We start from the raw sequence: 27,883 nt of genomic DNA, 5'->3' as shown, positions 1-27,883 counted from the left end.
CCACATGCTAGAACATAGATGAAGCTTGAGAACATTATGCCAATGAAATAAGCTAGCCACAAAAAGACAATGCTGTATGATGCTTATATGAAGTACTTAAACACTCAAAATCAAGAGTCAGAAAGGATAATGGTGGCTTCCAGGGATAACCAGGGGAGTTGCTTAACGGGTACAATTTCCAGTCTGCAAGATGAAAAAGAATTTTGGAGATGAAGAGAGGTGACGGTTGTACGATATACCTAGTGCCACTGAACTGTACACTTCAGATGATTAAGATGGTAAGTGTTATGTTATGTGTATAACATACACATACACGTGAAACAATCAAACACCTTCAGGACCCAGACCAGAAGCACACAGAAGACAGCTGAAGAGATAGCATGAGGATGAGGTGAGAGATAAACACTGTTTCTAATTTCATCTTTTTATGGGATCAGGATCTTCCTAGGGGGCCAAGGCACAGTTGCAAGTGTGTGAGGCCATCACTCAGGCCCAGGACCATGTGTAGCTGGACCCTGCTAAGCCCCTGTACCTGGCAGTAGCCGATGGTGGGGTTTCGGAAAGCATAGGCGGTCAGCACCCGGCGGAGGGCAGCAATCCCGAGCTCATTCTGGAAGGCAGGGTGCTCGGGCATCGAGCGATGGAGGTCTCGCTCGATCTCCTCTGTGGCCAGGCTGTATCTCCCTGTGGACTTCTCCACCAGCTCGGCATAGTAGCCGGGGTGAGTCACCATCTCATTCCAGGCCCCTGTGGACACACAGCTGACAGCTGGCTCCCTCCTCCTCCCCACCTGGGACTTTGAGGGCAGTGACCGGGCAGGGTGGAGACGTCAATGCACTGCAGCAGGGCAGGGGCCCTTGGGTGCCAGGCAGAGCTTCCCTCACGACTGCGCCTGAGAAGAGTCACCCAACCACGTTTCAAATGGCTGACTTGCCCCCCTGAAACCATTCAGGAGGCCAAGGGTGTGAATGTTGTCAGAGCCTGCCTGTGGAAAGGTGTCAGGAGGCCGGATCCACTCCCAAGGCAGGTGGGAAGGCGTGCCCCTCCTGGCACACACACACCTCATTACGGCCGAGAGCCCCATTCCTATCCCCTAAAGGTGGCAGTCCCTGCCTGCCAACTCAAAGGCCGGCTGGGACCAGCGGAGCTCCTGCGTGGAGGCTGGGGCCGTGGGGCTGCGAGGCAGGGCAGCTCACCAGAGAAGAGGAGCCACAGCTCCCCGCGGAGGCTCTCGGGGATGCCCTTCAGCACCAGCTCCCGCGTTCTTGCCGTGCGGTACATGCACATGCCACGCCCAAACTCAAAGAAGTGGATGTTCCACGACTCCTCTTTCATCTTCTCCTTGGCCTGGGAGAGCAGCAAACAGGGGGTCTGTGGGGGGACCCAGGTGCTGGGGCCAGGTGCCAGGCACACCACCTCTCCTCTGAGGGCCGGGGGTTGGTGCTGTGCATGGCACTGCCCTCAGGCAGCCCATGGGCCTCCGTGGGCGGTCGGAAGCCCACAATGAGCACCGCTGCACAGGTCAGGCAGGGTGTCCCCCGGGCACTGCGCAGGGTCACCTGAGGGCCGCAGACGACCCCCCGCCCCGGCCGGGCCTGCACGGTGGTGGAGCGCCCCGACTGGGCTTACCCCCTTGGCGCCCAGGTCCTCCATGGGCATATTTCGCTGGAAGAGTTTGAGCAGGCCCTGGGAGGTGGTTGGCGCCTCCTGTGCACGGTCCCCTTGGAGGCCCCCGAGGGGTGAGGTCGGGCTGGCAGGCTGTTCTGACACCTCCTGAGGAGCTGGGGAAGGCTGGGGAACAGAACACAGGAGGGAAGGCAGTGAGCGAGGGAGCTGCCCCATGGCCCGCAGGGCAGCATGCTGGGAGAGCAGGAGGTCATGAGGCGGCCCAGCCCTGCCTCCTCTCTGGCCGAACATACACCTGCACTGTCCTCCGGCACCAGGGCCAGGCTCTGGGGCCCATCCCATCAGACCCTCTCTGTGAGCTCAGGGCCAGGAGAGAAGAAGCCCCAAGAAGAGTTCTGCTGAACTCTGTCCTCTACAAGGGCCTGATGGGCAACACTCACGGGTGCTCCCTGGGGAGCACCCGCTCCTGCTCCAGTCTCAAGGGTGCAGACCCTGCCGACCCTGGAGACAGCTGTCCTCGGACCCCAAGCCCCACGTGGCCCCTGGCCCCTGGCCACAGCGACTGGCTCGGGTGGGACGTGTCGGGAAAGAGCCCCAGGGTCCCTTCCAGGACACCGGGCTCTCCTAAGCAGTCTGCCACGCTTCCAACAAGGCTGCTGGGGCTCCAGGAGGTGGAGATGAAAGACACAGACCTAGAACCAGCTGTGTGTGGGGGGAGTCCCTGCCTGTGGCCATCTCTAACTGGCAACAGGTCCCTGGTAGGGCTGTAGGCCCTTCCCCAGGGGGAATCCGGCCAAACAGCAAGAGAAACGGATCCTGGGGGGTTGTGGGAATATACAGGGGGGGCATTTGGGGCTGGGAGAAAAAAAGAGGGGCACCAGGGACAAAGGTCTAGAAGGAAGCCCTGATATTCAGGGTTCTTCCCTGGCTTTCTAGAATTGCGGCCCCCAGCCCCCACCCAGCAGGGCTACAGACTAAGTTCTTAGGACCCTTCAAGTACAGTGTAGATAACAACAGACATCTGTCCCCTGCTTGTGGCCTGGGTTCTACCTGCAGGCCCCTGACTGCAAGGTGAGCACACGGTCTGTGTGGGGAGCTTGCTCCAGGGCCCAGGGTCAGGTAGGCCAGAGCAGAGTCCACACTTTCTGCTCTCCCCTCAGCTCCCTCCCTGGGCGCCCACCAACAGGAACAACACCGCTCTTGGATGGACACTGGTCACTGGCTCCCCTGAATCTACTTCTTCTGCCAGCAGAGGCTCCCCATTTTTGGGGGGACATAGTACATCTCTCTCTACTCATGGCCCCACACTTTGTGGAATCCACTGAAGCCTGGGCTGGTGGCCACAAGCTAATTAGTATTTCCCGCCCCCTGGGCTTGGGGGCACCATGTCGGTCACTTTGTGGGGAATGTCAGGATAGCCAAGGAGGATGCAGAGGGCGGCGCCGCCATCCTGGGCTCACACACAACTGGGGATGACAACCTCCTGGCTGAAAGCCACATCCAGCAGAGAGAGCCCAGTGCTGCTGACAGGCAGCTGAGCGTGTGGCCAGTGAGCTCTGCCTGCTTGGTCAGAGCTGGGTTTCCACCCTTGTGCTCATTGGCTCTGACCCCCCACCCCTGGCCGTGGTCTATCTGGTATGCAGCAGGGGTACTGGATGCTCCCTACACAAGAACCACAGCTGTAACCGCTTCACAGGGAACATATTCTAAACTCATCAAACTGTACTCTTTCAATATGTACATCAAGCTTACCTCAGTAGAACTGTTTTTAACAAAAAGGGAAACAAGAGAAAATTCTGCGAGGTTCACATCCATAGGAAGATCCCTTGGGAAGGGAAAGGCTGCCCACTCCAGTACTCTGGTTTAGAATCCCATGGACTGTACCCATGGGGTCGCAAACAGTCGGACACGACTGAGTGGCTTTCATTCTTTCTCTCACATCCATGGTCTGTCCCTCTGCCCATGGCTGGTGTTTTCAAAATGGACTTTAGATCAACTACAAATACATTTTCAAGACAAACTGTCTGAATCCAGGGGCAAGACCCTAGACTGAGAGCATCCTGATGCAGAGATTTCTGCTCCTGGCCCAAGGATCCCAGCAGAGACAAGGACACAGATGGACTTTCAGGCCACAGAGCACTGCAGAGAATCAAAAATCTCAGTGCTGGAAAGGAGACTGACTCAAGGATGTGACCTCGGCGATAACCATCCTCATGACAGACAGGTTCCTGGGGTGATGGTGAGCCCAAGCCCACGCCTGGGAATCCTGTGTTTTCCTAATCCAGTCTCTCTCTCCTTCCCCTCAGTAACTGTCTTACCCATTCTTCCAGCGCCAACCTCGCAAACCACCTGCCTTCCTCACTTCTACAGCCAGCTATTTCTCTGAGCAAGCAGAAGCATGAGCAATTCGATGGCCATCCACGGTCACTCCCACTGGCCCACCCTCCCGCATCTGAGGCTGTGCATGCCAGGCCCAACTCTCCCTCCACTTGAGCCCAAGATCCCACCGCTCTGGCTTCTAGGAACTTCTTCCGGTATGCGTAGAAGATACTCCCTCTCCACTGGACTCATTACCATCAGTACAGAAATCATGCTGGAGTCCCTACAAGCCCTGCCCGTTCTTCACCGGGTGGCGCTCACACGTTGGGTCCACTTTGTGAAAGTGTACCAAGCTGTGCCCTTAGGATCCATGTACTTTAGAGCATATACATCACACTCAGATTACAAAGTCAGTCCCTGAAGGCACCCCTGCGATTCTCAGCTGGCCTTTCTACAAAGTTTCTGGAAAGAGTTGCCTAAATTCACTGTATCTTTCCCTCTTCCTCTACTTTTTTTTTCTTGAGAAAGTGTCAGAAAGTGTACGTTTATGTTCTAACAATTACCTTCATCCTAATGATGTCTTTATCTAATACCCTGGATCCCCTCTTTTTAGACACTGGACTGCCTCCTAGGGACAATATGAAATTGGCCAGTAGCTCTGTTTTAACCTGCTCCATCCTTTTCCCTGCCGACGTATAATTTAGAGTGACAGACTTTTGTTCTTACTTAAAAAGGCAGTCAATGAGCTTATTCTTTCCATACTTTCTGATGTCATGTTTTCATTGAACTCTGTGTTGTCAGAGCATATAAAGTTACACGTGTCTTGTCACCTTTTCCTTGTCTTGTATCTACAGCCTCATATACACACTCAGTGCTCCCACCAGGCCACCTGTCAAAGCCTCTCTGGTTGTTTCTTGGTTGTCTGAGATTGTTCACTGTTAGACTCATCAAAACCTGATGGCTTCCCTGATTTCCTGCATGTTCATGATGGCTTGTGGTCTTGATGCCCGAGTGTCAGTTTCCCAGACAGAAAATCCTGGGACCACAACATTTTTTACTGTATATTTTAAAAATGTTGCTCTATTGGTATAAAATGTTGTTACGAAAATGTCTGATGCCTCTCTGATTTTCATTCCTTCATAAATGACTTGGTGTTTCTCAACTGGTTGTCCAGAAGAATTTTTTAATCTTTAGAGTCCCATAGTTTTACCAGATTACATCTCAGTGTGTACACATTACATACTATTTCGTACTGATTTTCCAGATGTACAAGATGCTTTTCTACCAGGCAGGTTTAAGTTTTCTTTTATATTCAGAAGACTTGTCTTGAATTGCAGTTTCTATCAGCTGTTGTTCTGTGGCTTTCTTTTCCTTTTTAAGGGAGCTATGTCACACATAAATTGGATCTTCTTTGCTTCAGTTTTTTATCACATCTGTTGACCATTTTCTCTCTCTCTCTATTGGACTCTCCTCTTTTTTTTCTGCATCTTCTATCTCTGGTGTGTAGTTTATGCTTAGAGAACATTTCAGTATGGGCTGGTTGCCTTTCAAGTGCTCAGTAGCCGTACTGACAGCTGCACCTCTATTCCATTCTCAACATGCAGCCAGAACAGCTCTATTACAACATACACAGACCATGTCCCTTCTCCAGTCCAAACTCTCCGCTGGCTCCCACTTCACTCAGAGTCAAGGCTAAGTGCTTACCAAGGCCTACGGGCTGTGCACTCTGGCTTTGCACCCCCTCTCTCACCTCACGGCCCAAGCCCTGTCTCCACTCCTCCCAGTGGCCTGTGCCGAGCTCAACCCTGCCTCCAAGACTTAGCACCTACTATTCCCTCTGCCTCAAATACCCTTTCCCCAGATACTTCATGGCTGGTCCCTTACTTCTTCCAAGTGCCACCTGATAGACTCCTCCTGTCTCCTGGCAACCCTGACCCTTTTATCCTGTTTTATTTTTTCCATGGCCCTTACTGACACCTGACATAGTTAACGTTTATTTCCTTACTCACTTGTCCTTCTCACTAGAATATAAGCTCTAAAAGGGCATGAATTTTGTCTAATCAGCTCTATTTCTAGTGCCTAGAAGAGTATCTGACACCTATCAGGAATGCAATAAAATGTGTTGGCTGGACGAAGGGCAGGTACTCAGAAGGGGCAGTGGGGCCAAGCTTAGTCTGGCTGCTCAGGTCCTGTCCTCTGTGGCACTGGGCCTTGAAAAGGCAGCTCAACATTCCTGCTCACATCCCTTTTCACCAGACCAATCTCACTATTTCTTGAAATCACAGATCAAGCCCAACCTCCTCTAAGGAACTTTCTTAAAGTCTCCAGCATGCACTGATTCTGCCCGTTCCCTTCCCATCCATTCTTTACCTACTTAACAGTTTACTGAGCATTGATTACAGGGGTGGAAAATTTATGGCTCCATTGCTACCTAGTGGGAATGTAGGCCCTGCAATGCCAGAGCTCCTGATTTTCCTGGAGCAGCCAGACAGGTGGATTTTTATATGGACTCTTCTAGTGTTTTCACAAATCTAGATTGATAACAGCACATACATCTTGCTATATCAAGAAGGAAGGAAGTGATCAAACAAGGTAATGTCAAAAAGACTCATGCCACCTGAATAACTGTCATCTGGTCATAGACAGAATGAGGATAAAAACTGTCCTGAGCTGAAACAAATCAAGTTGCTTAAATATGTAAGTTCATAATTATACTAAAAAGTAAACACAAAAACTGAATTGGGCACATTTGGAGGATACTAGAAAACCAACTTGTCATTTTAACAACTGGTGAATTAAAAAAATAAAGGATTTATTCTGCCTTTTCTATATGAACTGTGCCTCGGGGTGACCAAATAACTGATGAGGGTCAGTTTCTCTTTACAAAAGTATTCCAGCTAATGAACAGAAGCAATGATAGAATTAAGAGTGCTCCCATTTGCAATCCTAATGCGTTACCTAATGAATTATTTAGGCAATACTTGTCAATGACCGGTAACAGCAAATAACCAGGTATTGTACACCTCCTGGTGGAAGTACACAGTGCCTCAATCCTGCCTACAAGGGCCTGCTCCCCACCTCGCACCAGCATAAACAATGAAACCAAAAGTCAAGCTGGATCTCACCACTCAACCACCAGGTTACAAGAAATAGGGCACAAAAGAACCCTTGCAGGGGAGGCAATCAGCGAACGTCATGACCAATTTCTTCAATAAAATACTGCAAGAAAACAGAGGGAGGGAGAGGGAAAAAGAGGTGGGAGCAGAAACCTGTAAAGAGATTATAGCAATCAACTGTAACAAATATATGATCTATGTGTACCTCAATTCAAATCTGTTCAAACTGTAAAAAGTACACGTGCATCTGGGGAAATGTAAACACAAGTGTGAAAGTCACTCAGTCATGTCCGACTCTTTGTGACCCCCATGGACTACACAGTCCATGGAATTCTCCAGGCCAGAATACTTGAGCGGGTAGCCATTCCCTTCTCCAGGGGATCTTTCCAACCGAGGATTCGAACCCAGGTCTCCCATATTGCAGGCGGATTCTTTACCAGCTGAGCCACCAGGGAAGCCCGTAAACACAAGTATTTGATACTAAAGAATTAGTAATACTGTTGGTATAGTAAGGAGACTGCAGTGAAAGGTAACCCTGTAAGAAAGACTGAAGGGAGAAATGCCAGGTAAATAAACCCAAGCTGGCAGGCCTCGACAGTGTGGCTGTCAGTGTAGGAGAAGTCCATGAGGGACAGCGATGAAGGTGGCTGGTCCAGGCAGAGACGGCTTCTCATGTGGAGTAAGACTTGAGGGAGTCTTGGGGTACAGAGAGGTCTGAGACCCTGGGCCCTGTGTGCGTGGCCAGGACCGCTGAGACTGGGGCTGGGTGAGGTTTTCCAGCAGGCACCAAGGGGGGGCCCTCTCCACCCAAGGCCCCAGGCAGGTACCTGGGCTCTCCTCCTGCCTCTGACCCCACCCACTGCTCTGGGGGGCCCTCTCACCTCTGGGGCTGCGTCCACAACGCTGGCTTTCCTCTCTGCTCGGCTGCTACCTGACGGCTTGGATGGCATCTTCTGGAGGAAGTCAGAGATCCTCTCAACCAAGAAATCACGGTCTTTCAGGTTGGCGAACAGAAAGGTCATTTTGCTCTTAGTGCTAATAGACAGAGGGCTGGGCAGGACGCTGGAGCAGTCGGCCTTTTCAACAATGGTCACCTAAGAAGCCAGAAACAGCATCCGGGGGTCTGCATCTTGGGATATAAAGCCACGTGGTTTTGTGAAGGTGAGAGCACAGTGGGCTCAGGCTGCCTTCTGGGCATGGAGTGGGGAGGGGAGGCACGGCTCTGCAGGCCTGGGTGCTTCATATTCTGACTCTGCCACTTGCGGCTGTGTGCGTCCCATGCATGTCTGAGCCCTGTCTTCTCAACTGCTGATGAGTGTGAGGGTGTCAGCCTTGGAAGACCACCCTAAGGGGGATGACGCAGAATGTAAAGCCTGAGCCCAGCTGCTCCCTGATCAGCTCCCTCAAGGCTGACAGTCCTTCCCCTGTCCTAAGGCAAAGCGAGCAGTCATTCCCCTCCTGAGCACTCACTCCCTCAACACTTCCTGATGTGTGTCATGGGCCCAGTTATGTTTTAAAAAAATTATCTAAGTTTTGGCTGTGCTGAGTCTTTGCTGCTGCTCACAGACTTCCTCTAGCTGTGCCGAGCAGGGCTACTCTCTCGCTGCAGAGTGCGGGCTTTTCACTGTGGTAGCTTCTCTCATGGGCAGGTCAGTAGCTTTGGCTCACAGGCCCCAGGTGGTGCTAGTGGTATAGATCCCACCTCCCACTGCAGGAGACTAAGAGATATGGGTTTAGTTCCTGGGTTGGGAAGATCCCCTGGAGGAAGGCATGGCAACCCACTCCAGAATTCTTGCCTGGAGAATGCCATGGACAGAGGAACCTGGGAGGCTACAGTCCATGGGGTCTCACAGAGTTGGACACGACTAAAGTGACTTAGCACAGTGGACGCATGCGTGTGGCTGGCTCTGAGTGAGGAGCCCCTGGGAAGCCCCCTGGATGGGACGCTGAGGTCAGGGCTGGGTAGGGGCCTCCATCCTGACCAGCTGTGGAGCCACATTCCAAGAGCTTCCTGGTTTAGCCAGAGCTCTCTGCTGTCAGAAATGTCAGGACCCCTCAGGAGAAGTGGAGCTGGGCTTAAGATGGCTCTGTGGCCAGCCCCAAGACCTCAGGGTCAGGTCAGTACAGCAGGCAGCATGCACCCACAGGCCTAGTGTCAAAAGGAGTGTGGGACCCAGGGCCACCCTGGGCCCCTCAGCCTGGACCTGTGGCTCCTTTAAGTCTTTGCCTCTGACTTCCCTTGGGGAAACTGAGGCAGCACAGTACCTCACACCTATTCGCGACTATACCCACAACTTCAGGGCTTTGTACAAAGGCCAGGGAGGTCCCACCGTTCTGTTTTAAACAGAATCAAACTACCGTGATTTAGGTTATAACTTCAGAATCTCACTGTGCTTCAGTAATTAAACAGCCAATATGCCTTGTTGGGATCTACCCTTGACCTCAGGGTCTGGGCCTCCTGATTGGGTGGTGGGAGGGGGGTGCTCTTCCTCACTATCTACACCCTTCACTGCAGCACCGGACAAATGGCCTTGTTTCCACGAGAGTCACTGTGGAAGCCCAAGAAACCAGGGAGAAAAATACCTGTGACAGGTAAGAACTAGCCTACAGGTGAGAGCTGACCTTCCTCCTGAAACGTTAAGAGCTGACTTCCGATGACTCTTCTGGAGCCTGAGCCCCAGCCAAGGAAGGTGTCAGGAGGGGATCAGTGAGGGGGCCTCTGAGAGTGACAGGATGGAGGTGGCGCATGGTCCGTGTCCTCCAGGCCCAGCCAAAGCAGTGATATGCCAAAGTCCAACTGGAAGACCCAAGAAGGCAGGACTAAGGGACATTCACCCGCAGGAGGCCGCTGGGCTCTGACCCAGTGGGTCCTTTTCGAGGTTTCCTTGTGCCAGTGTGAGCTCTGCTGGCAGGCCAAAGCCTACCCTATCTTCCCACCAGGTGAGGTTGACCCTTGAGCGGGCATCTGGCGCACCCTACACCCCATAGGGCCTGGTGGAGGACAGGTGCTCAGGGAGGTGCTGAACTATGTGCCCTCGGTACTCATGTCACCAAATCCTGAGGGGCTTCCCAGGCTGGGGACCTGGCCAGATGCCCTGGCAGGTCAGGGGAGAACTGGCGAGGATGTAGGGCTCACCTCCCGCAGGGGTATGATAAGGTGGCAAGCATCCTCCTCCTTGCTGGCGAAGCAGATGTAGTTGCTGGAGATAAACATCTGGCCGGGGATGTGCAGCTTGTTGAACGGGGTCCACAGGGTACAGCTCGTGTGGCCGTCCAGCCGCTCGTCCCTGGGCAGCCGGAACGTGGCACGGTAGCACTCGTTCTTGGCTCGAGCATCCAGGTCTCTGGTGGTAGGAAAGGGGGCAAGAGTTAGGGCTGATACACTCACGAGGGGGCCTTATGACCTCAGCTCCCACACTGGATTCAGGTTCGTGGGGGTCCTCCTGGGAGCAAGTTGTGCCCAGGGATCTCAGAGTTCAATAAAACACGTACACTGAATGATCAAGTAGGAAAATGTGGACATTCGTATAGTCAGCAGAGGCGCCGTCAACAAACAGCACAGCTAGTGTGCCCAGAAGATGCCCATGCCCACCCTGCTGCTTCTTACTGGGAAGACCCGGCCCCACCGGGAAACCTGGACAGGGCCTCCTGACAGGCAGGTGTGGAGTTAGGACGAAAACACAGGGTGCTAGGACTTCCCCAGCAGGCCAGTGGTTAAGATTCCAAGCTTCCACTGCAGGGGGAGCAGGTTCAATCCCTGGTTGGGAAACTAAGATCCCAAGTGCTGAGTAGCTTGGACCAAAAAACCTCAAAAAACATTAAACACAGGGTGCTGTTGTTTAACAGAAACACAGCCTCGCTGGGCCTATGACCGTGTGAGGCAGGACCGGCGGCCTGCTTCTTGCCCCTACGGGGGACCAATCCTTGTGCGCATCTCTCCTCCACCCCTAGCCCCAGGGGAGCGGCCGGCAGCGATAGCCGGGCCTGGCGGGCACCCTCGACGGACAGTGCCAGAGACTGCCAAGTCCCGCCCTGCTTGTTTTCTTCCCAGAGGTTCTGAGAGCCACTTGGTCACTCGCGTGAGGCGAGTGACGGCCTTGGACAGCACTCTGCCAGACGGTGCCCCCAAGAGTCGGGGCCTAGACCGCAGGCTCTGAGCACACGGGCGGGCCTCTCACTCAGGCGGTCTCTGAGCTCCCAGTGAGCCTCTGAGTGTCCCCTTGAGTGGCCACGGAGGAGCAAGAACAGAGCTGCTCTGGAGGGGCCGGCCCAGCGACGTGCTCCTCGGTCTGCTGGTTCCCACAGACTGAGTGGCAGGGACCTCAGGGCCGGGCAGGGCGCTCTCCCGAGGCCCTGAGCCGAGCCGTCCGTCCGGCGGGAAGACGGCTGTGCTCCCTGAGCGAGGATGCACTGAGGCCTTCCTGACGCGGCCTCCGGGGTTGCCCCGCTCCCGCGGTGGGCGGCGGTCCTGGGCTCCGCTGCTCGCTCACCGCCAAGGGCCGGGGGTCTGGGGCAGGTTACTCTGTCTGCGGGGCCTCAGCTTCCTGTCCCAGACTGCCATCCTGAAGCACTCCCTCCAGGCCAGCGGCTGGGTTCTGAAGATGATGCCTCTGAGCATCCCCGGCGGCCCTGCGGGCCCTGCTACAAACCAGCCCTCCCCGGGCCCCCCTCCCACACGGGCGGCTGTGCGGGTGAGGAGGGCGGGTCCCCGCTGGGGGCGGGCCCGACGCACCGCTTCAGCGCAGAGACGTTCCTGTGCGGCCGAGGAGGCCGGGGCGGCGCCTTCTCCTCCAGAAAGCCCTCGCTGTCCAGCAGCTGCCGCACGGCCAGGTTGGCCAGCTGCTCCATGAGCTTGAAGGTCTCCCCGATGTTGAGGAACATGGAGAAGAAGAGCTCCTGGTCCCGGGTGTCCACGCGGATGCTCTCGGGGAAGAGTAGTGTGGCGTTCTTCTCCAGCCGCGTGACGTCCACCCACTGCACCACCAGGCTCACTGGACGCCCGAGGGGACAGACCCAGCATGAGGGCAAAGCCGCTGCAGGGCTGGGCAGCGGCTCCCGACTCCTCCCATGCCCAGAAGCTGCGGTGGCGAGCAGACAGCTTTTGCTGCCGGCCCCCGGGCCGGAGCCCGGCTTGCTGGACTGACCCAGCTCCCAGTCCCAAGCATCTCCTGGGTTTGCCCACAGAATGGCTGAAGGATGACATGAATGAACAAGCAGAAGTGAGCGAGCTGAGCCCCTGGACCTGAAAAACCCAGCTTGGGGGAGTGCGCTGCTACGAGAACAAGTCACGCATGGTGTGACCAGCACAGAGAGGACACTGGCCCCGGCTTCAGGAGCGGATTTGAAGGCGGGAGAGAGGCAGCTGAGGCTGGGACAAGTGTGTGCATGGCTCGGCGCTGGCCTTGCCGGGCCCAGGACAGGGAACACTGAGAACAGCTAAAGCCTTGGGGCTGCTTTCCGGGAGTGATGTGGCAGCAGAGGGCACTGGCTGGGCATCTGCCCTTTGTCGTGAGGCCAGGGCTTCCTGGGGGAGGGCCCCGCAGTAAGTGGATGCAGAGGCACACATCCAAGGCCCCATGTAACCTGGAGCCGCTCAGGGACGACGGGGGCCCTGGTATGTTCTACATGAAAGAGGGGAGGCCCTGAGAAAAGTCAGTATGTGAAGAACTGTGCTGGTTGATGCAGACGGAAGCCCCCAAGGGCCAGGTGATGTTTGGCTCAAGTCTGGGTATTCTGCTCATGGGTCACTGTGTTCTAAGGAGACTCTCTGCCGGTTGTGTGCAGACAGAATATCTGGGGGCCAAGGAGGCAGAGCCCTCAGGAAGTCTGGGGAGGTGGTGCACTTTCTAGAGGTGAGGTGGAGGGTGAGTACAGAGGAGGATGCCAGCACCAGCTGGAGGCTGGGGCAGGGAGGGTGGGCAGTGATGCAAGGAACAGCCCTGCTGCTTGCACTCACCCTCCTTGCCCAGCAGAAAGGAGTAGAAGCAGAGGTGGTTGACGGTCAGGTAGAGCCAGCCCTGCCGGGGCACACGGCCCTTCCAGTAGCTGCAGGAGTAGTAGTTGACCAGCTTCTCCCCCTCGGGCATCCCAAACTGCTTCCTCATTTTCAGCTCGGCCTCCTTGAACTTCCCAGGGTCCTCATCTCCCTGGGGCTGCAAGTTCTTGTTCTCTTCTGCGATGATGCCCTGGAGGAGGACACGGGGAATCAGCCAGGGGCACGCGGGGCTCTGGACACTGACCCGAGGGCCACAAGCAGGGAGACGCGACAGCTGCTCTGGCCACGCAGAGCAGGCGAGTCCCCTAACTCCCCGAGCTATTTTTCTCTACTGGCTCAGAGCAAAGACTTTTAAATTTACATTTTAGTTATTTTAATGTAAATACCTGAAAAATATAATACATAAACATGGCAACAAAATTTGCAAATAGTAGAGAAGGGAGTTCAGTGAGAAGGGAGTCTCCATGTCCTCTGCTCTTCTATCCACTTTGCTGATTTTCTCCCAAACAGGCTGGCATTGATGCACCTTTAAGCAAATACACACAACCTGCTCTTTCCCTTCTTTCTTTGCCCAAATGGGATCCTGCTGTGGCACTGTTCTATGAAGGGCATTTCTCATGCCAGTGTCCCGAAGGATGTTCTGTATCTGACACTCCCCCTCCTCCCCATCCCAGGTGGCTACTGCCTCTGGCCCTTGCTCAAAGCCCTTGGGCCAGCAGCAGGACCCACCCAGCTAAGAGCGTGTCAGTGCTGTGTCCTGCCAGCATCTTTACTGGGCTCAGGGTGCCCAGAGATATCACCCTGGGCCCCAGAGCCAAACCTCCTGGGGGTACAACAGGTTCTTAGTACATCTGGCTCAAAATGTATACGTAGATCTTCCAGGGGGATGACGACTCGATAAGCTAAAGGAATTCAAGGCAAGTGATGTGGCCAGACTGCCGCTTCCACTGAGCCTCCCAGCAGCCTCATGTCCCTGCATCCACGAGTAGGAGAAACAGCCAGGAGCTGGGGTGAGGATCCAAGAGCAGCACCTCCATTTCTGTACAGACAGCACCACTGTAACTGCAACCCCAACACCTCTGTCTCTCAAGCTGCCTGTCTGCCTTCCCAGAGGACTGCTGCAGAAGCGAGCTCTACCATCTGAGCACCCTCTCACTACTAAGGCCCCACCTTTCTCTCCTGCTGCCCTCCAGTGTGGCTACTGGGAGGCTGGAGAAGGGGCCCCACCAGCAGAATGGTGAGTGCCAGACAGCCTATGGACCGTCACTGGCACCTTGGCCTTTAGGCCCCCTTCCTGGGTCTCAGCAGGTGGCCCCCACTCCTTCAGCTGCACCTGGGAGATCCCCAAAGGGAGCAAAGGGGCTGACATTCTGCTTTGCATTTTTCTCTGCATTCCCACTGGCCTCTGCTCAAGTAATGGTCCCCACCGATGGGAATGAACAACCTGGCTCACAGGACTAGGATTTTGTTTGCGAGCTGATAGAAATGCACTGTAACAATCACTGGGGAGATTTTAAATTACTAATTTAATTTCTTTAACAGTTTTAGGCATATTCAAATTCTCTATTTCTTTGTCTCAGTTTAAGTTCTATTATGTGGCAGATCAGATAACAGCCCCCCTAAAGATGTTGCCCTGGAGGAGGGCATGGCAACCCACTCCAGTGTTCTTGCCTGGAGACTCTCCACGGACAGAGGAGCCTGGTGGGCTACAGTCCATGGGGTTGCAGAATCGGACATGACTGAGAGACTAACACACTAAAGATGTTACATCCCAATTCCCAGAAGAGTTGAGAGAGAGGTACCAATTGATTAAACAAGTCAGTCAGGACGTCAGTGCTACTGGCATTAAAAAGAAAGGTAAGGACCAAGAACTACGAAATACACGGCTCTTGTTGTTGTTTAGTCGCTCAGTCATGTCCGACTCTTCGCAACCCCTTGGACTGTAGTCCACCAGGCTCCTCTGTCCATGGGATTTCCCACGCAAGAATACTGGCAGTGGGTTGCCATTTCCTTCTCCAGGGGATCTTCCTGACCCAGGGATTTAACCTGTGTCTCCTGCATTGGCAGGTGGATTCAGTAAAGGGAAGCCCTACAAAGTTCCTAAAAGCTAAAAAAGGCAAGGAAGCTAGCTCCCCTCGGAGCTTCCAAGAATCAGTCCTGCCGATTCCTTGATTTTAGCCTATGAGATTTCATTTCAGACTTCTGACATGCAGAACTGTAAGATAAGAAACTTGTGCTTACTTAACATTAGTGTTTTAAAATGTCTGGCTGTCCTGGGTCTTCTTGCTGTCAGGCTTTTCTCCAGCTGCAGTGAGCGGGAGCTACTCTCCAGCTGCGGTGCTCGAGCCTCTCACTGTAGCAGCTCCTCTTGCTGCAGAGCGCGGGCTCCAGAGCGCATGGGCTTCAGTAGCTGTGGCTTCCTGGCTCTAGAGCACAAGCTCAATAGGTGCGACACACAATCCCAGATGAGGGATCGAACCCGTGTATCGTGCATTGGCAGGTGGATTCTTTACCACTGAGCCACCAGGGAAGCCCTAAGAACTTCTGCTGTTTTAAATCACTAAGTTTATGGTAACTTGTTACAATAGCAACTGGAAACTAAAACATTATTTTAATAATGTCCATCTTGTCTTAATTCTTATAATTTATGGTTGCAAAGCTGTTCGTGGCATTTTCTCTTTTTTTTTTAAACCCTGCTTTTTTTTAAAAGGTGCTGTTATATTTCATTCCCAACATAGCTTGAGGTTTTTCTCTTTTGTCCTGTATCACTTTTGCCACAGGTATGTTTATATTTTAGATCTGTTTTTTTTAAATAATCTGTTTTTTGATCTGTTGTTTTTCTGTATCATTTCTTTATTTTCCAAGAAATTAACTTCTTCCTTTTGTTACAGGCATACCCTGGAGATATTGCTGGTGTGGTTCTGAACCATAGCAATAAAGCACATATAAGCAAGTCATACAATTTTTTTGGTTTCACAGTGCATATAGAAGTTATGTCTACATTATACTGTAGTCTATTAAATATGTAATAGTATTATGTCTAAAAAAACAAGGTACCTATCTTAATTAAAAAATACTTTACTGCTAAAAAATGCCAACTATAACCTGGTGAATAGTAGAGTCTTTGGTGAATAGTAAATCTTTCTGTGATAACTGTATTTCCGTCTAATTTCCTGGTTTCTCTGGAATTCTTCTAATTTACTGAATTGGACACTTGGCTCACTAATCCCCACCTTTCTTTTTTATCACATCATTATAAAACCTAAAACTTAAGACTTTTCCTTGTGTGCTGCTTTTACTACCTCTCACAAATTCTGATATATGGTAGTGTTTCTATAACTGTCCAGCTCTCTCTTTTTTTTTTTGGTGGCATCGTGCATCTTGCAGGATCTTAGCTCTCCAACCAGAGGTTAAACCAGGGTCCCAGCAGTAAAAGTGCTGAGTCCTAACCACTGGCTTGCCAGGGAATTCCCTCAACATTTTCTTTTTAATCAATAATTTTTAATTAATTAATTTATTTTTGGCTGCCCTGGGTTTTCGTTGTTGTGTGGGCTTTTCTCTAGTTGCAGTGCATGGGGGCAACCCCTTAGCTGTGCTGTGAGGACTGCTCATTGCAGTGGTTCCTCTTGTTGGGGAGAACAGGCTCTAGGGGGGTCGGGCTTCAGAGCTGCAGCTCGTAGGCTCCGCAGGTGCACTCTCGGGCTCTAGAGCACAGACTCAATAGCTGTGCTGCACGGACTCAGCTGCTCCATGGCATGTGGAATCCTCCTGGCCCAGGGATCAAACCCGTGTCTCCTGCATTGGACCCTGCACCACTGAGTCACCAGGGAAGCCCCCTCACCTCAACATTTTCTAATTTCCATTTTTTCTTTGACTCATCGAGAACTTTGTTCTATTTTGTTGATTAGTTTGTTTGGGCTTGGCATAAGGGAAACATTCCATAATGTTGCCGTTATTATTATTATTGCCCAGATGGTTCATTAGGAGAGTGAAGACTTGCCTCTGCTCTCTTTGCCTAGTTTCCTGGAGCTAGAAAGGCAACACAGGTCCTATCCTAACTAACCCCAAGGTACACAGGGAACTGCTGAGGAACTCTCGGTGCTATCTGCCCAGGTCTAGGAAGTTCTGGCATTATGAAGTCACAAGGGCTTGCCCAGAGCAAGTTTGTATCATAAACTCTGACCTGGTAAGGGCTCTCTGAGGAATCTAACCCAAGGCAATAAACCACCAGAAAGAAAAAAAGGCAGACACATACATATACATTCTCAAATAAATGCTCATTATGTTAATTATTCCCTAAAGGGGAGACAATCTAAACATTGCTATAATAAGTTTTTACACATTCATAATTATTTTGCTACCTGTAAAGTATTCCACTAAGAATATCACATATGACTGATCAAGTCCTGTGAATGTAAGGTGCTCAGCACAGTATTCATATAGAAAATAATAAATACTAGGTTAGCAAGTATGATCACTCGATTAGCAAAGGAAAGAACAGCTGCTTCCCCTCTTACCGCGGGACTGGGAGGCACTGTTTCCAGCTTTTTTCCAGCACTGTTCCCTGACAGTACTGCAGGGAACATCCTGATACATATGTCATTCTGCACATATAAATACACTCAAGGGTAAATTCCAAGGAATGGAATTGCTGGGTCAAAATATCTGTGCATTCTGAAGTAATGTTAGCTTTATGATAGAAATATACTTCATATTATCCTGCCATTTCCAACTTCTTCCTCTGTTGGCCAAGGAGCTAGACACAGAGTTGTATATCTGCATATTTGCTCTAACACTCGCTAAGGGAGTGGGAACTCCCAGCTATGCTCAGTCAGACTCTGGTGGCTGGCCAGATGAGGCCTGCATACAATGAGTTCAACTGCCCCTTTCAATACCAAGAGAACAGGATCGGACACGTCATTCCACCTCTGCTTAATGGAGGAAAGAACTATACCATGTTGTCTGAAGGTTACAGAGGATGACATAGGTGAATACTGCTACCCCAAAGCAGGGAGTCAGAACCAGCATGGAGAGTGAGTCTTACGTGTATCTTGCCCTTGACGAAGGTGGTGATATCTTCCTCATTGTCAAAGATGGAGAGCGTCTGGAGTAAATTATTTTCCAGCCATTCCCAGTGTTTTGTGATCTCTTTTCGGGAAGAACCTAGGGGAGGTTTGGTGGAATAACGAAAAGGAAAATCACAAAATGAGCAGGCCTTAATCATAAACTCAGAGAGAGTTTAAAATGGATGACATAATTTGCTATACAAAAATGATTACTATCTTTCACCTGTTTACTCTTTCCATATATATATGTATGTGTATATATATATATAACAAAAGTCATAAATGGTCCTGATAAAAACACAAAATAAAAAAATTCAGATAGAGTCACGAAAAAAATAAAGCCTCAATTTCCCTCTAACACCAAGAGCAAGAGTGGCTGCTAGTTTCTTATGTGTCCTCCCAGAAACAGTTTGTACATTTGCAGATTTGCTTGCTTACTTTTCTTCAAGACAAAAGGACTTAATGTGGTCTTCCACATGTAGGTGATTAGCCAGACACAGTCAGACTTGGTATAAGTGACTGCAGTTCTCCTGAGAGTTTAGGCCTCCACAGATGACAGCTGGAGCTTCCTGCAGGACTCCAGGTCCCTGGCTGGCTGGTCTCTTGCTGGGCCAGAGGGCCCCTCCCTGTCTCTGAAGCCAGATGCCCCATCCAGGCTGCTCTTCTTCCCCGCCCCCCCTCCCCCCGAGTTCTCATCCCAACAGGATCCTGTCCCTTCCAGGAACTCTTTGTTTCACCCGTTTGACTCTTTTAGTTGCTAGCTGGTCCCCAGTGTCTGCCTCACCTAGGAGGGAGGTCCCTGTCCTCCTCGGGAAGAGGGCCCCTCGAGGGCATCACAGGCCCTGTGGAAATGGAAAAACTCAGAGGCAGCCCAGTACCTGCTCAAGCTCTGTCTTCCAGAATCACAGTCCACCCTGTCTTGGTTAGGCTTGATTTCGTTTCTTTGCATTTACCCAAGCAGTTCACCACCCTAACAAGCAACTGCATGGAAAGACCCTTTCCCATGGGTCTGAGGGAGAATGTCCATGTGAAGATGATTAAACCCAGAATCATACAATAACAGTGATAATCATGATGATAAGCATAACAATAGATGATTATAACAGATAACCATAAATAGAAGTTCCTAAATGATCCATGAATTATTTTTTTTTCATTTTTCTTTGCATATCTATTATGGCCTCCTTTCCCTAGTGCATAGAGGTCAAGGCCTAGTTGTTAGGAGAAGGGAGTTCTTTCTTGCTTGCTTTTTTTGCTAAGAACCCATATTTGAATGTGAAAGTTGAATTTGCATGTGATGCAACTCTCACACACATGTTGCTGGCAACCTAAAACAAAGGAATCTTGTTCACTATGCCTGTGTGGATGTCTGCACTTTAATTATAAATATTTACATATATTCAGGTAAAAGAATTATTAGTTAAAAGCAACTTGATCTTCATTTCAGTTCAGTTGCTCAGTCGTGTCAGACTCTCTGAGACCCCACGGACTGCAGCACACCAGGCTTCCCTCTCTATCGCCAGCTCCTGAAGCTTGCTCAAACTCATGACCATTGAGTCGGTGATGCCATCCAACCATCTCAACCTCTGTTGTCCCCTTCTCCTCCTGCCTTCATCTTTCCCAGCATCAGGGTCTTTTCCAACGAGTCAGTTCTTAGCATCAGGTGGCCAAAGTATTGGAGTTTCAGCTTCAGCATCAGTCCTTCCAATGAATATTCAGGACTGATTTTCTTTAGGAAATCATTTAGTACCAAGTAAATACTGAAACTATTCTATCTCTATGCTGGGTACTGGTAATAAAAAATATAATAGCTAATTAAATTTTAAGTGCTATTTGTTTTTCCAGAACTTTTAATAAATTATCTTATTTGATTCTTAGAGCACCTCAGAAACAGGTACAGTTATTTTCATTTTATGGGATGAAGCTGAGGCACAGTTAGGTTAAGCATGTTGCCCAGAGTCACCTCGCTGGCAAGTGACCAAACCATAATGCTAATCCAGACTGTCTGCACTCTCACGGAGTCGCTGGTCTCGTGGGAGAGCAACAAGCCTTCAGTGCAAAAGTGCCGGTTGGGGACGTGGCAAGTCCAAGGGAGGGAGAAGCGGTAGGTGGTACGTGGTTCTGGGGAATCTGGGGAAGTTTCTATAGAGTGTGACATCTAGGCAGGTACTCAACAGAGCAGAGGGAGGTAATGTGGATGTGGGGGGACGCTGTAGGCATGTCAGCCAGGACAGATGCAGTGAAGGACTTCAGGCCCTCCAAGTGTCTTGTCTGGCTGAAGGTCAGGTGTGAGCTTGGGGAAGAAGACAGAAATGGAGGCAGGCAGACCCTGAAAGTCCTTTGGTGATGGTTTAGTTGCTAAGTTCTGTCCGACTCTTGCAACCTCATGGATTGTAGCCTGCCAGGCTCCTCTGTCCATGGGATTCTCCAGGCAAGATTACTGGACTGGGTTGCCATTTCCTTCTCCAGGAGATCTTTCTGACCCAGGGATCAAACCTGGGTCTCCTGCATTGCAGGCAGATTCTTTATGAACTGAGCTATAAGGGAAGCCCCTTGTAGTTCTCCCACCAGACCAGCAACTCGAGGGTATGAGCAGCCTGGATTAGCATTATGGTTTGGTTACTTGCCAGTGAGGTGACTCTGGGCAACATGCTCAACCTAACTGTGCCTCAGCTTCAGCCTATAAAATGAAAATAACTGTACCTGTCTCCGAGGTGCTCTAAGAATCAAAAAGATAATTCATAAAAAGTTCTGGAAAAACAGAAATAGTACTTAAAATTTAAAGGCGAAAAGTCCTGTAACAGTAAGCTAAGGGTCAAGATTCAGTGGCAGGTGTCAGTAAGGTCTGGTTTTGGAGAGCTGAAGAGCCGTGTGGGCAAAAACAGAGAGGCACAGGCAGATGAGCACAGGGGCCTGGCCAGGGCAGGAGCTCCCCAGTGCAGTGCACCCCTCCCCTGTGGGCTTCCCACAAGGCTCCCCAGAGCAACCACACTCCCCTCTTTCCACAGAGATGCTGCTCTCACTGCCACTGCCCCTTCTCCATCCACTCTCTGAGAAGGAAGACCCTGAGACACAGACGAACACCTTGAGGACCCATTTCAGCACGAAGCAGCTCATCTTGGCCCAGGCACACAGCAGCTGCCCTGGGCGCCTCCCACACAGGAAGCCTCTTGCTCCTGCAAGTGCTCTGCTCAGGGTGCCCTGGCACCCAATCCCAGCCCCCATGGCTGGAGTCCAGCTGTGAGCACTCTCATCACCTCTTCTCAGGTCTCCAAGGGCAAACACTATCTTGGGGTGCAGGGACACTGTGGCTGCTAGCACAGAGAGGTATTTAGCACAGTGGACACAAGGGCTCTGAGTCTGATCTAGAGCTCTGTGGGACTTCGGGGAAGTTTATTAACCCCTCTGGGCCACAGTTTCCTCATCTTTAAAACAGGGAAAACCCACGTTCTACTTTCTGGAGTTGTTGGGAGGTTCACATACCTGACAGGCAGGAAGTGCTATCTAAGAGCCAGCTATGACTGCTCTTCTATCCCAGGGACCTCAGCTAGGCTGGTCCTGCTGAAAGGGGACTTCCTCCTGGATTCTCGGGAGAGTGGCTGTTTCCTCTTAGGACAACTATAGCTGATTCTTGTTATTCACAGTGGTTGTGTTCTACAAGTTTCCTGGAACGCTGAATTTGCCAATACTGCTCCCAGGGGAGCTATAGGGCCAACTTCCTATGAGCCTCCGGTCACAACATTTTCATCAAGTGATCCATATACTACTTTGTCTAATGTCTTTCTGCTTTCAGTTCAGTTCAGTCACTCAGTCGTGTCCGACTCTTTGAGACCCCATGAATCGCAGCACGCCAGGCCTCCCTGTCCATCACCAACTCCGGGACTTTACCCAAACTCCTGTCCATCGAGTCGGTGATGCCATCCAACCATCTCATCCTCTGTTGTCCCCTTCTCCTCCTACCCTTAATCTTTCTCAGCATCAAGGTCTTTTCCAATGAACCAGCCCTTCGCATGAGGTGGCCAAAGTACTGGAGTTTCAGCTTCAACATCAGTCCTTCCAATGAACACCCAGGACTGATCTCCTTTAGGATGGACTGGTTGGATCTCCTTGCACTCCAAGGGACTCTCAAGAGTCTTCTCCAACACCACAGTTCAAAAGCATCAATTCTTTGGCACTCAGCTTTCTTTATAGTCCAACTCTCACATCCATACATAACCACTGGAAAAACCATAGCCTTGACTAGATGGACCTTTGTTGGCAAAGTAATGTCTCTGTTTTTTAATACGCTGTCTAGGTTGGTCATAACTTTCCTTCCAAGGAGTAAGTGTCTTTTAATTTCATGGCTGCAATCACCACCTGCAGTGATTTTGGAGCCCAGAAAAATAAAGTCAGCCACTGTTTCCACTGATTCCCCATCTATCTGCCATGAAGTGATGGGACCGGATGCCATGATCTTAGTTTTCTGAATGTTGAGCTTTAAGCCAACTTTTCCACTCTCCTCTTTCACTTCTGCTTAAAGGCATCTTACTTAATACATACTTTTAACATCCTAGCACTGAACTCATAGCCAGGAGCACTGTAACTCATGCCTGAAGGAAGCTCCTCTAACTCATATTTTCTCCATAAGGCACATCACAGCTTCTTGCCCTTAAAAGCACCACATGCCATGCAGCACTTTAGCATTATACTTGGGGCCATTTTAAACAGCAGAGTCATCAACAGATAACACAAAACCATGAAAAGCACATCGCTTAGATTTCTAACAGGAGACATGTTCATGGTTTGACAGCTGAAACAAGAAGGCAGGAAGGTGGCTTGTGCCACCTCAGCGGGGAACCTTTGTGTCTGGTGATTCAAATTCTTCACTGCTCTGCACACACACACTTCCTCAGATGTCCAAAATCACCACAAGTATTGATTTGGGGGTTTAAAGATAACTTTTAGTGAGTAGGTGAATTAAAAAATTATGAAGTACATGAAAAATGATCAACTGTATCATCTTGAGAAAAGGTTAGCAGAACATGGACACTACCCAAAGCCAAGCCCTTGGAAAGGCACAGGGCTTCATGACACTCACCTCACCTGCCCTGCATCCGTGCATAGCCATGTTGCCTTCCTAAGGTGGATGTTGGCCTGGCCTGTGCTGTCTGAATAAAAGGCAGCACCAGATTCCCAGTAGGCCACATCCAGTGCAGGAATGCAGGCTGAGTCCCTCCCTCTCTGGGTCAGGCCCTGCCCAGCACCCCTGGTGATTCAAGGCACCTACCGCATGCCACTGTCCAGTAGACCTGCGAGTCCTGGGTCTGGTGGAGGATGCGGTAAGGGGCCACGCGGGCGCTGGAGTCCAGCACCACATCCAGGGTGCCCACAAGAAGACCTGGCAACAGGGCAGAGAGAGGGGAGGTTGAGGGAGAGCTGTGCTGAGGCAGCCATGAGGGGAGCAGTGCCCCCACAGCCCCAGCCCAGACGGTGAAACATTGTGCGTCATCCTAGTTCATTAAATTACTTCTTTCTCCTCAAAGGCCTTCAGCCTTTCTGATCCCTATCAAAAAATCCCCTCCTACTTATTCCTGTTTATCCTCCTGACTCAGAAACACCTGCAGGCAGGGGCTGGTTCAAGCTTTATGGTGCTCAAAGCTCACATAATCCGGGAGGCCCTCTTCAAGAAAAACACAAAATCAGATTTGAAAACTAGCATTTGTTCAGAATGAGGAAGTACAACAAAACAAAACAACAAGGACTTCCCTGGTGGTCCAGTGGCTAAGACTATGCTCCCAATGCAGGGGTCTGGGTTCGATGCCCGTCAGGAAATCAGACTCTACATGTTGCAACTAAAGATCCCACATGACGCAACTAAGACTCAGCACAACCAACCAAATAAATATTAAACAAAACAATACCACAAATATCACAAAATCCAGAAAAACAATGTAATTTGTTTTATTAACTGCCAGACACATTTCTTAAGACGTGTCTCTGACATTTCTGGCTGTATACTCTGATGCCTTTTTCACAAGACAATGATTTTTAACATCCTTTTCCACATCAACAACAGGAAGATAATGTAGCCTCAAAAGTCATGATGGAAAATAACAGGCAAACTTTTAGTATCCTCCAAATTGTCCCGTTTTTTTTTTCCATCTCTGAAGCATTTTAGGACATTTCAAGTTTTCCTTCTTATCACAATGTCATCAACATTTGTCAACATCACTATTTCCCCCATAAATCAGAGGAAATGTTTACATTTTGCAACTATTTGATTTATTCCTCTTCATTAATTGAATTATTCAGCTAAATAAAAGCCTGTCCATTGTTCATATTTGAAGTTTGCGTATTATTTATTTATTTATTTTTGGCTGCGCTGGGTCTTCATTGCTATGTGGGCTATTCTGTAGTTGCTTCTCAGTGTGGTGCTTTCTCCCGTTGCAGAGCGTGGGCTCGAGTATGGACTCAGTCGCTCCGTGGCACGTGGAATCTTCCTGGACCAGGGAGGGATAGAACATGTGTCCCCTGCATGTGCAGGCTGATTCTTTTTTGTTGTTCATAAGGAATATTGGACCTATAGTTTTCCTTTTTTAAAAACTAATTTTATTTCTTTTTGGCTGTGCGGGGTCTTTGTTGCTGGGTAGGCTTTCCTCTAGCTGTGGTGAGCGGGGGCTGCTCTCCAGCTGTGGTGCAATGACTTCTTGCTGCAGTGCGAGCACAGGCTCTAGGGCACATGGGCTTCAGTAGTTACAACATACAGGCTCAGTAGCTGCAACCTGCAGGCTCTAGAGCACAGGCTCAACAGCTGCTCTGTAGCATGTGGGATCTTCCCGGATCAGGGATTAAACCTGTGTCTCCTGCATTGGCAGGCAGATTCTTTACCACTAAGTCACCAGGGAAACCCCAGCAGGTGCATTCTTAACCTCTGAACTACCAAGGAAGTCCCTATTTTTTCCTTTTAATAAAATGCTGCTTTTGGTATGATCTGAAAATATTTTACCATTTTCTTATTGATAATTACTAGTGATTTTATTGCTTGACTTTAACACTTGTTTCATAGTCCGTTTTAATCTGCTTTTTCACCCTCCAGTCTAACAATAAAATAATCAGTTACAAAAGAAGGTAATTTTCACACACATCCAAGTCAGGAGTCTGTAATCTTTCTTTGTTTTACTGAAATGTTCTAAAATGCCTCCGTAAACTGCAGTTAAAGTGGCATATTTAAGCCTTTTCAGTATTTGGAATAAACTTTTTTTAACTGTTCCTGTTGAGGTTTCTCTTCTGGTCTCAGAAATTTTAATTCCTATATCGTTGGCATATTCATATGCCAGACTTGAAAGCTTTTTAATGGCAGATCATGTCATCACACTCATCAACGAAGAATCTAGGTTGGCATCTATCTCTAAAAGACAGATTGAATAAAACCACATTGCAAACTGTTCCTCCCGCAAGGAGAGTGTGTTCAGGAAACCATAATGTCCATCATGGCACAGAGAAGGGCACAGCACAGGCCATACGAGAACTGACTAAACCTAGCTAAGGCAGAGAGTTCAAGGCATGGTTCCCAGAGGGAACTGGAGAGTCTGCTTTGGGGGACATGGAGAGATGAGTATGGTAGAAAGGGCCTTCTCTGCACAGGAAGGCAGAGCACAGAACAAGCACTGACACTGAAATATGGGTATGCTGATATACATGAAGGTACTGGGCACCCAAGCATTTAATTTCTACATAGGCTTTGAGGTGGACCACCAGTCAGTCTCTCCAGAGGGGCTGCTCTCTAACCTCCACTGAACAGTCTAGTCCAGGACATAGGTCCCACACTGGCTCCTGCGATTCTACAGGCCTTTGCAAAAGGAGCTCAAGGCACTGCAGAGAACAGTTTTCCTGGTGTCTCTACACACTTCCACATTAGGAGGTGGCCCAGGAGAGGCTGAAGAAAGAGTTCTCCCGTGGAAAGCCTCTGTCTGCGTCTGACAGGGCTATATTAGCTGCTAATGTTTAAAATTAGGACCTTTCACAGAAAATTCTCTTGATAATTAGAAGACCTCACAACACTGGGCCCGCGGTCCTCAATGGCAACAATGGGCCGCCGGAGGGGCACAGGCACTGGTCTGGCCTAACTAAGGCTGATCCAGGTCTGCTTGGGCAGGGCCTGGACTTTGGACACCTGTAGAGGGAGTGCCCAGGAGACATCCCCGGGAACCCAAAAGCCACACGCCCCAGGAGATGCAGTCCTGCGTAGTGCCCAGACAAAGAGGCACCCTGGCTAGGTCATCAGAACACGTATACCGGTGATCTGGCTAAGCCTCGTCCTGCAGCTCCAATGCAACAAGAAGAGGGAAAGACGGATGAGGAGAAGCTGGAGGCATGGGAGCTGAGGCAGGCAGCAGCTGGGAGGAACTCTGATCTCACTAAAAAGGCAATTCTTCGGTGAGTGGGGAATGAAGGAGGCAGAAGGAAACGAATGCTTGTGTCTCTCGGCTCCTCCTGGGAGGCCCTGGGGGAAGTGAGGCCCAGGAGATCCCGCGGACTCTCAGCCGTGAGACCCCGTTCCGGGAAGCTGCGCAAGCCTCCGCTACGCCCCGGGAAGCTCCCGGGCACCGAATCCGGCAGAGGCCGCCGCCGGCCTTCTTCTGGCCTCCCCGCTAGGCCGCCCCCTGACGCCAGCGCAGATGTCCTCCTCGAGGCCCCAGCCCCGTCTTCACTGGCGCCGCCCGCCCGCAGCCCGCTCTCCGGCCTCCCGCCCCGCTCCCGTCCCGGCCCAGCGCCTCCCGGCCCCTGCCGCGCGCCGACGTGCGCGGCCGCCGCGACGCTCCGAGGCCCGGCCTGTCCGGCGCCGGCCGTCCGGCCCTGGCCTCCCGGCGCTGCTTCCTCGCCCGCCCCGCGGCGGCGTCCACAGGCCCTGCCGCCGCGCGCCTCTCACCCGTGAGGCCGCCGCCCTTGCCGTGGCCGCGGCGCCGCTGCAGCACGAAGAAGGGGTTGGCGCGCTCCGTCACCCACAGCGCGTTGGCCACCAGCACCTCCTCCGGGCCCAGCCACATCGCGGCGCCGCTCTCCCCCGGCCGAGGCGGGCCGGGCGGAAGCGCCGCCGCCGTCGCCTTGCGGAGCCGAGAGGGCGGGGCGGGGCGCACGGGCCGGCGGCGCCCCCTGGCGCCTCGGGACTCGTTGCGCGTTCCGCTCTCCCCGCCCACCGGCCCCGGCCTCCGCGCGCAGGCCGAAGGAGCCCGGCCTTCTCTGCTTCCCTCTTGGCCTTCTAGCCACAGGCCTCCGCGCGGCCGTCTCCGAGGAGCGGCTCAGCCCCGGGGCCGATGGCCTCTGGCCGGAATGGTTGAATTCACAGGTAGCAGGGCGCCTAGCGTTTTGTAAAAACCCGTCCAGGGTTTGCAGGGAAAATGTAAAGGAATAGCCTTTGGAAATACATTTTTGGCCGACTGTTCAGAGCAAACCAGTGGGTGTTAACATTTGGAAAGGGTGGCTGGAAAAATGTTAGGTCTATTGTGGCAACTCATTTTGACGCTTGGGCCTAAGACGAACGGAATCTCAAGGAGTCCGGCACGGGTTGTTAGGAAGCCCCGAAGCCGGCGGGGTCCTCAGAAACCAGTGCAGTCCCCTCACTTGTTAGATGGGGTCACTGAGGCTGGGTGGGCTTGGGGTCGGGGGCAACACCGGGCCTGGGGCCCGGGAGGCTTGTGCATGAGCTTGGGGAAGCAGCAGAGGGATGCTGGGCATGTGGATCCCTGCTCTCCCAGTGCTTGCCTGTAGGGGTGGACCGCCTC

General features: G+C 51.3%; 1 protein-coding gene across 19 annotated transcripts in view; it reads right to left on the bottom strand.

The window, feature by feature from the left end:
• Nucleotides 1-27,157, bottom strand: part of TBC1D9B (TBC1 domain family member 9B) — a 40,273-nt gene extending 13,116 nt beyond the window's left edge. For all 19 annotated transcript variants that reach the window (XR_014055936.1, XM_081497602.1, XM_081497611.1 and 16 more), the window contains exons 1-10: nucleotides 27,031-27,157; nucleotides 23,389-23,499; nucleotides 18,101-18,219; nucleotides 13,018-13,246; nucleotides 11,794-12,052; nucleotides 10,198-10,405; nucleotides 7,943-8,155; nucleotides 1,630-1,791; nucleotides 1,197-1,347; nucleotides 533-747 (exon numbers count right to left, since the gene is read on the bottom strand). Coding sequence is in view for 18 of the 19 variants with exons in the window: in XM_081497602.1 (XP_081353728.1) it covers nucleotides 533-747; nucleotides 1,197-1,347; nucleotides 1,630-1,791; nucleotides 7,943-8,155; nucleotides 10,198-10,405; nucleotides 11,794-12,052; nucleotides 13,018-13,246; nucleotides 18,101-18,219; nucleotides 23,389-23,499; nucleotides 27,031-27,148 (1,785 nt within the window). In the remaining variant the exon portion in view is untranslated. The remainder of the gene's footprint in view (nucleotides 1-532; nucleotides 748-1,196; nucleotides 1,348-1,629; nucleotides 1,792-7,942; nucleotides 8,156-10,197; nucleotides 10,406-11,793; nucleotides 12,053-13,017; nucleotides 13,247-18,100; nucleotides 18,220-23,388; nucleotides 23,500-27,030) is intronic.
• Between the last annotated feature and the right edge of the window lie 726 nt (nucleotides 27,158-27,883).

This window comes from Giraffa tippelskirchi, chromosome 6 (assembly GCF_054371585.1).
Source record: "Giraffa tippelskirchi isolate mGirTip1 chromosome 6, T2T-mGirTip1v1.2.pri, whole genome shotgun sequence".
Classification (NCBI taxonomy): domain Eukaryota; kingdom Metazoa; phylum Chordata; class Mammalia; order Artiodactyla; family Giraffidae; genus Giraffa; species Giraffa tippelskirchi.
The sequence above is the reverse complement of the archived record's forward strand: the minus strand, read 5'-3'. Positions and strand labels throughout refer to the sequence as shown.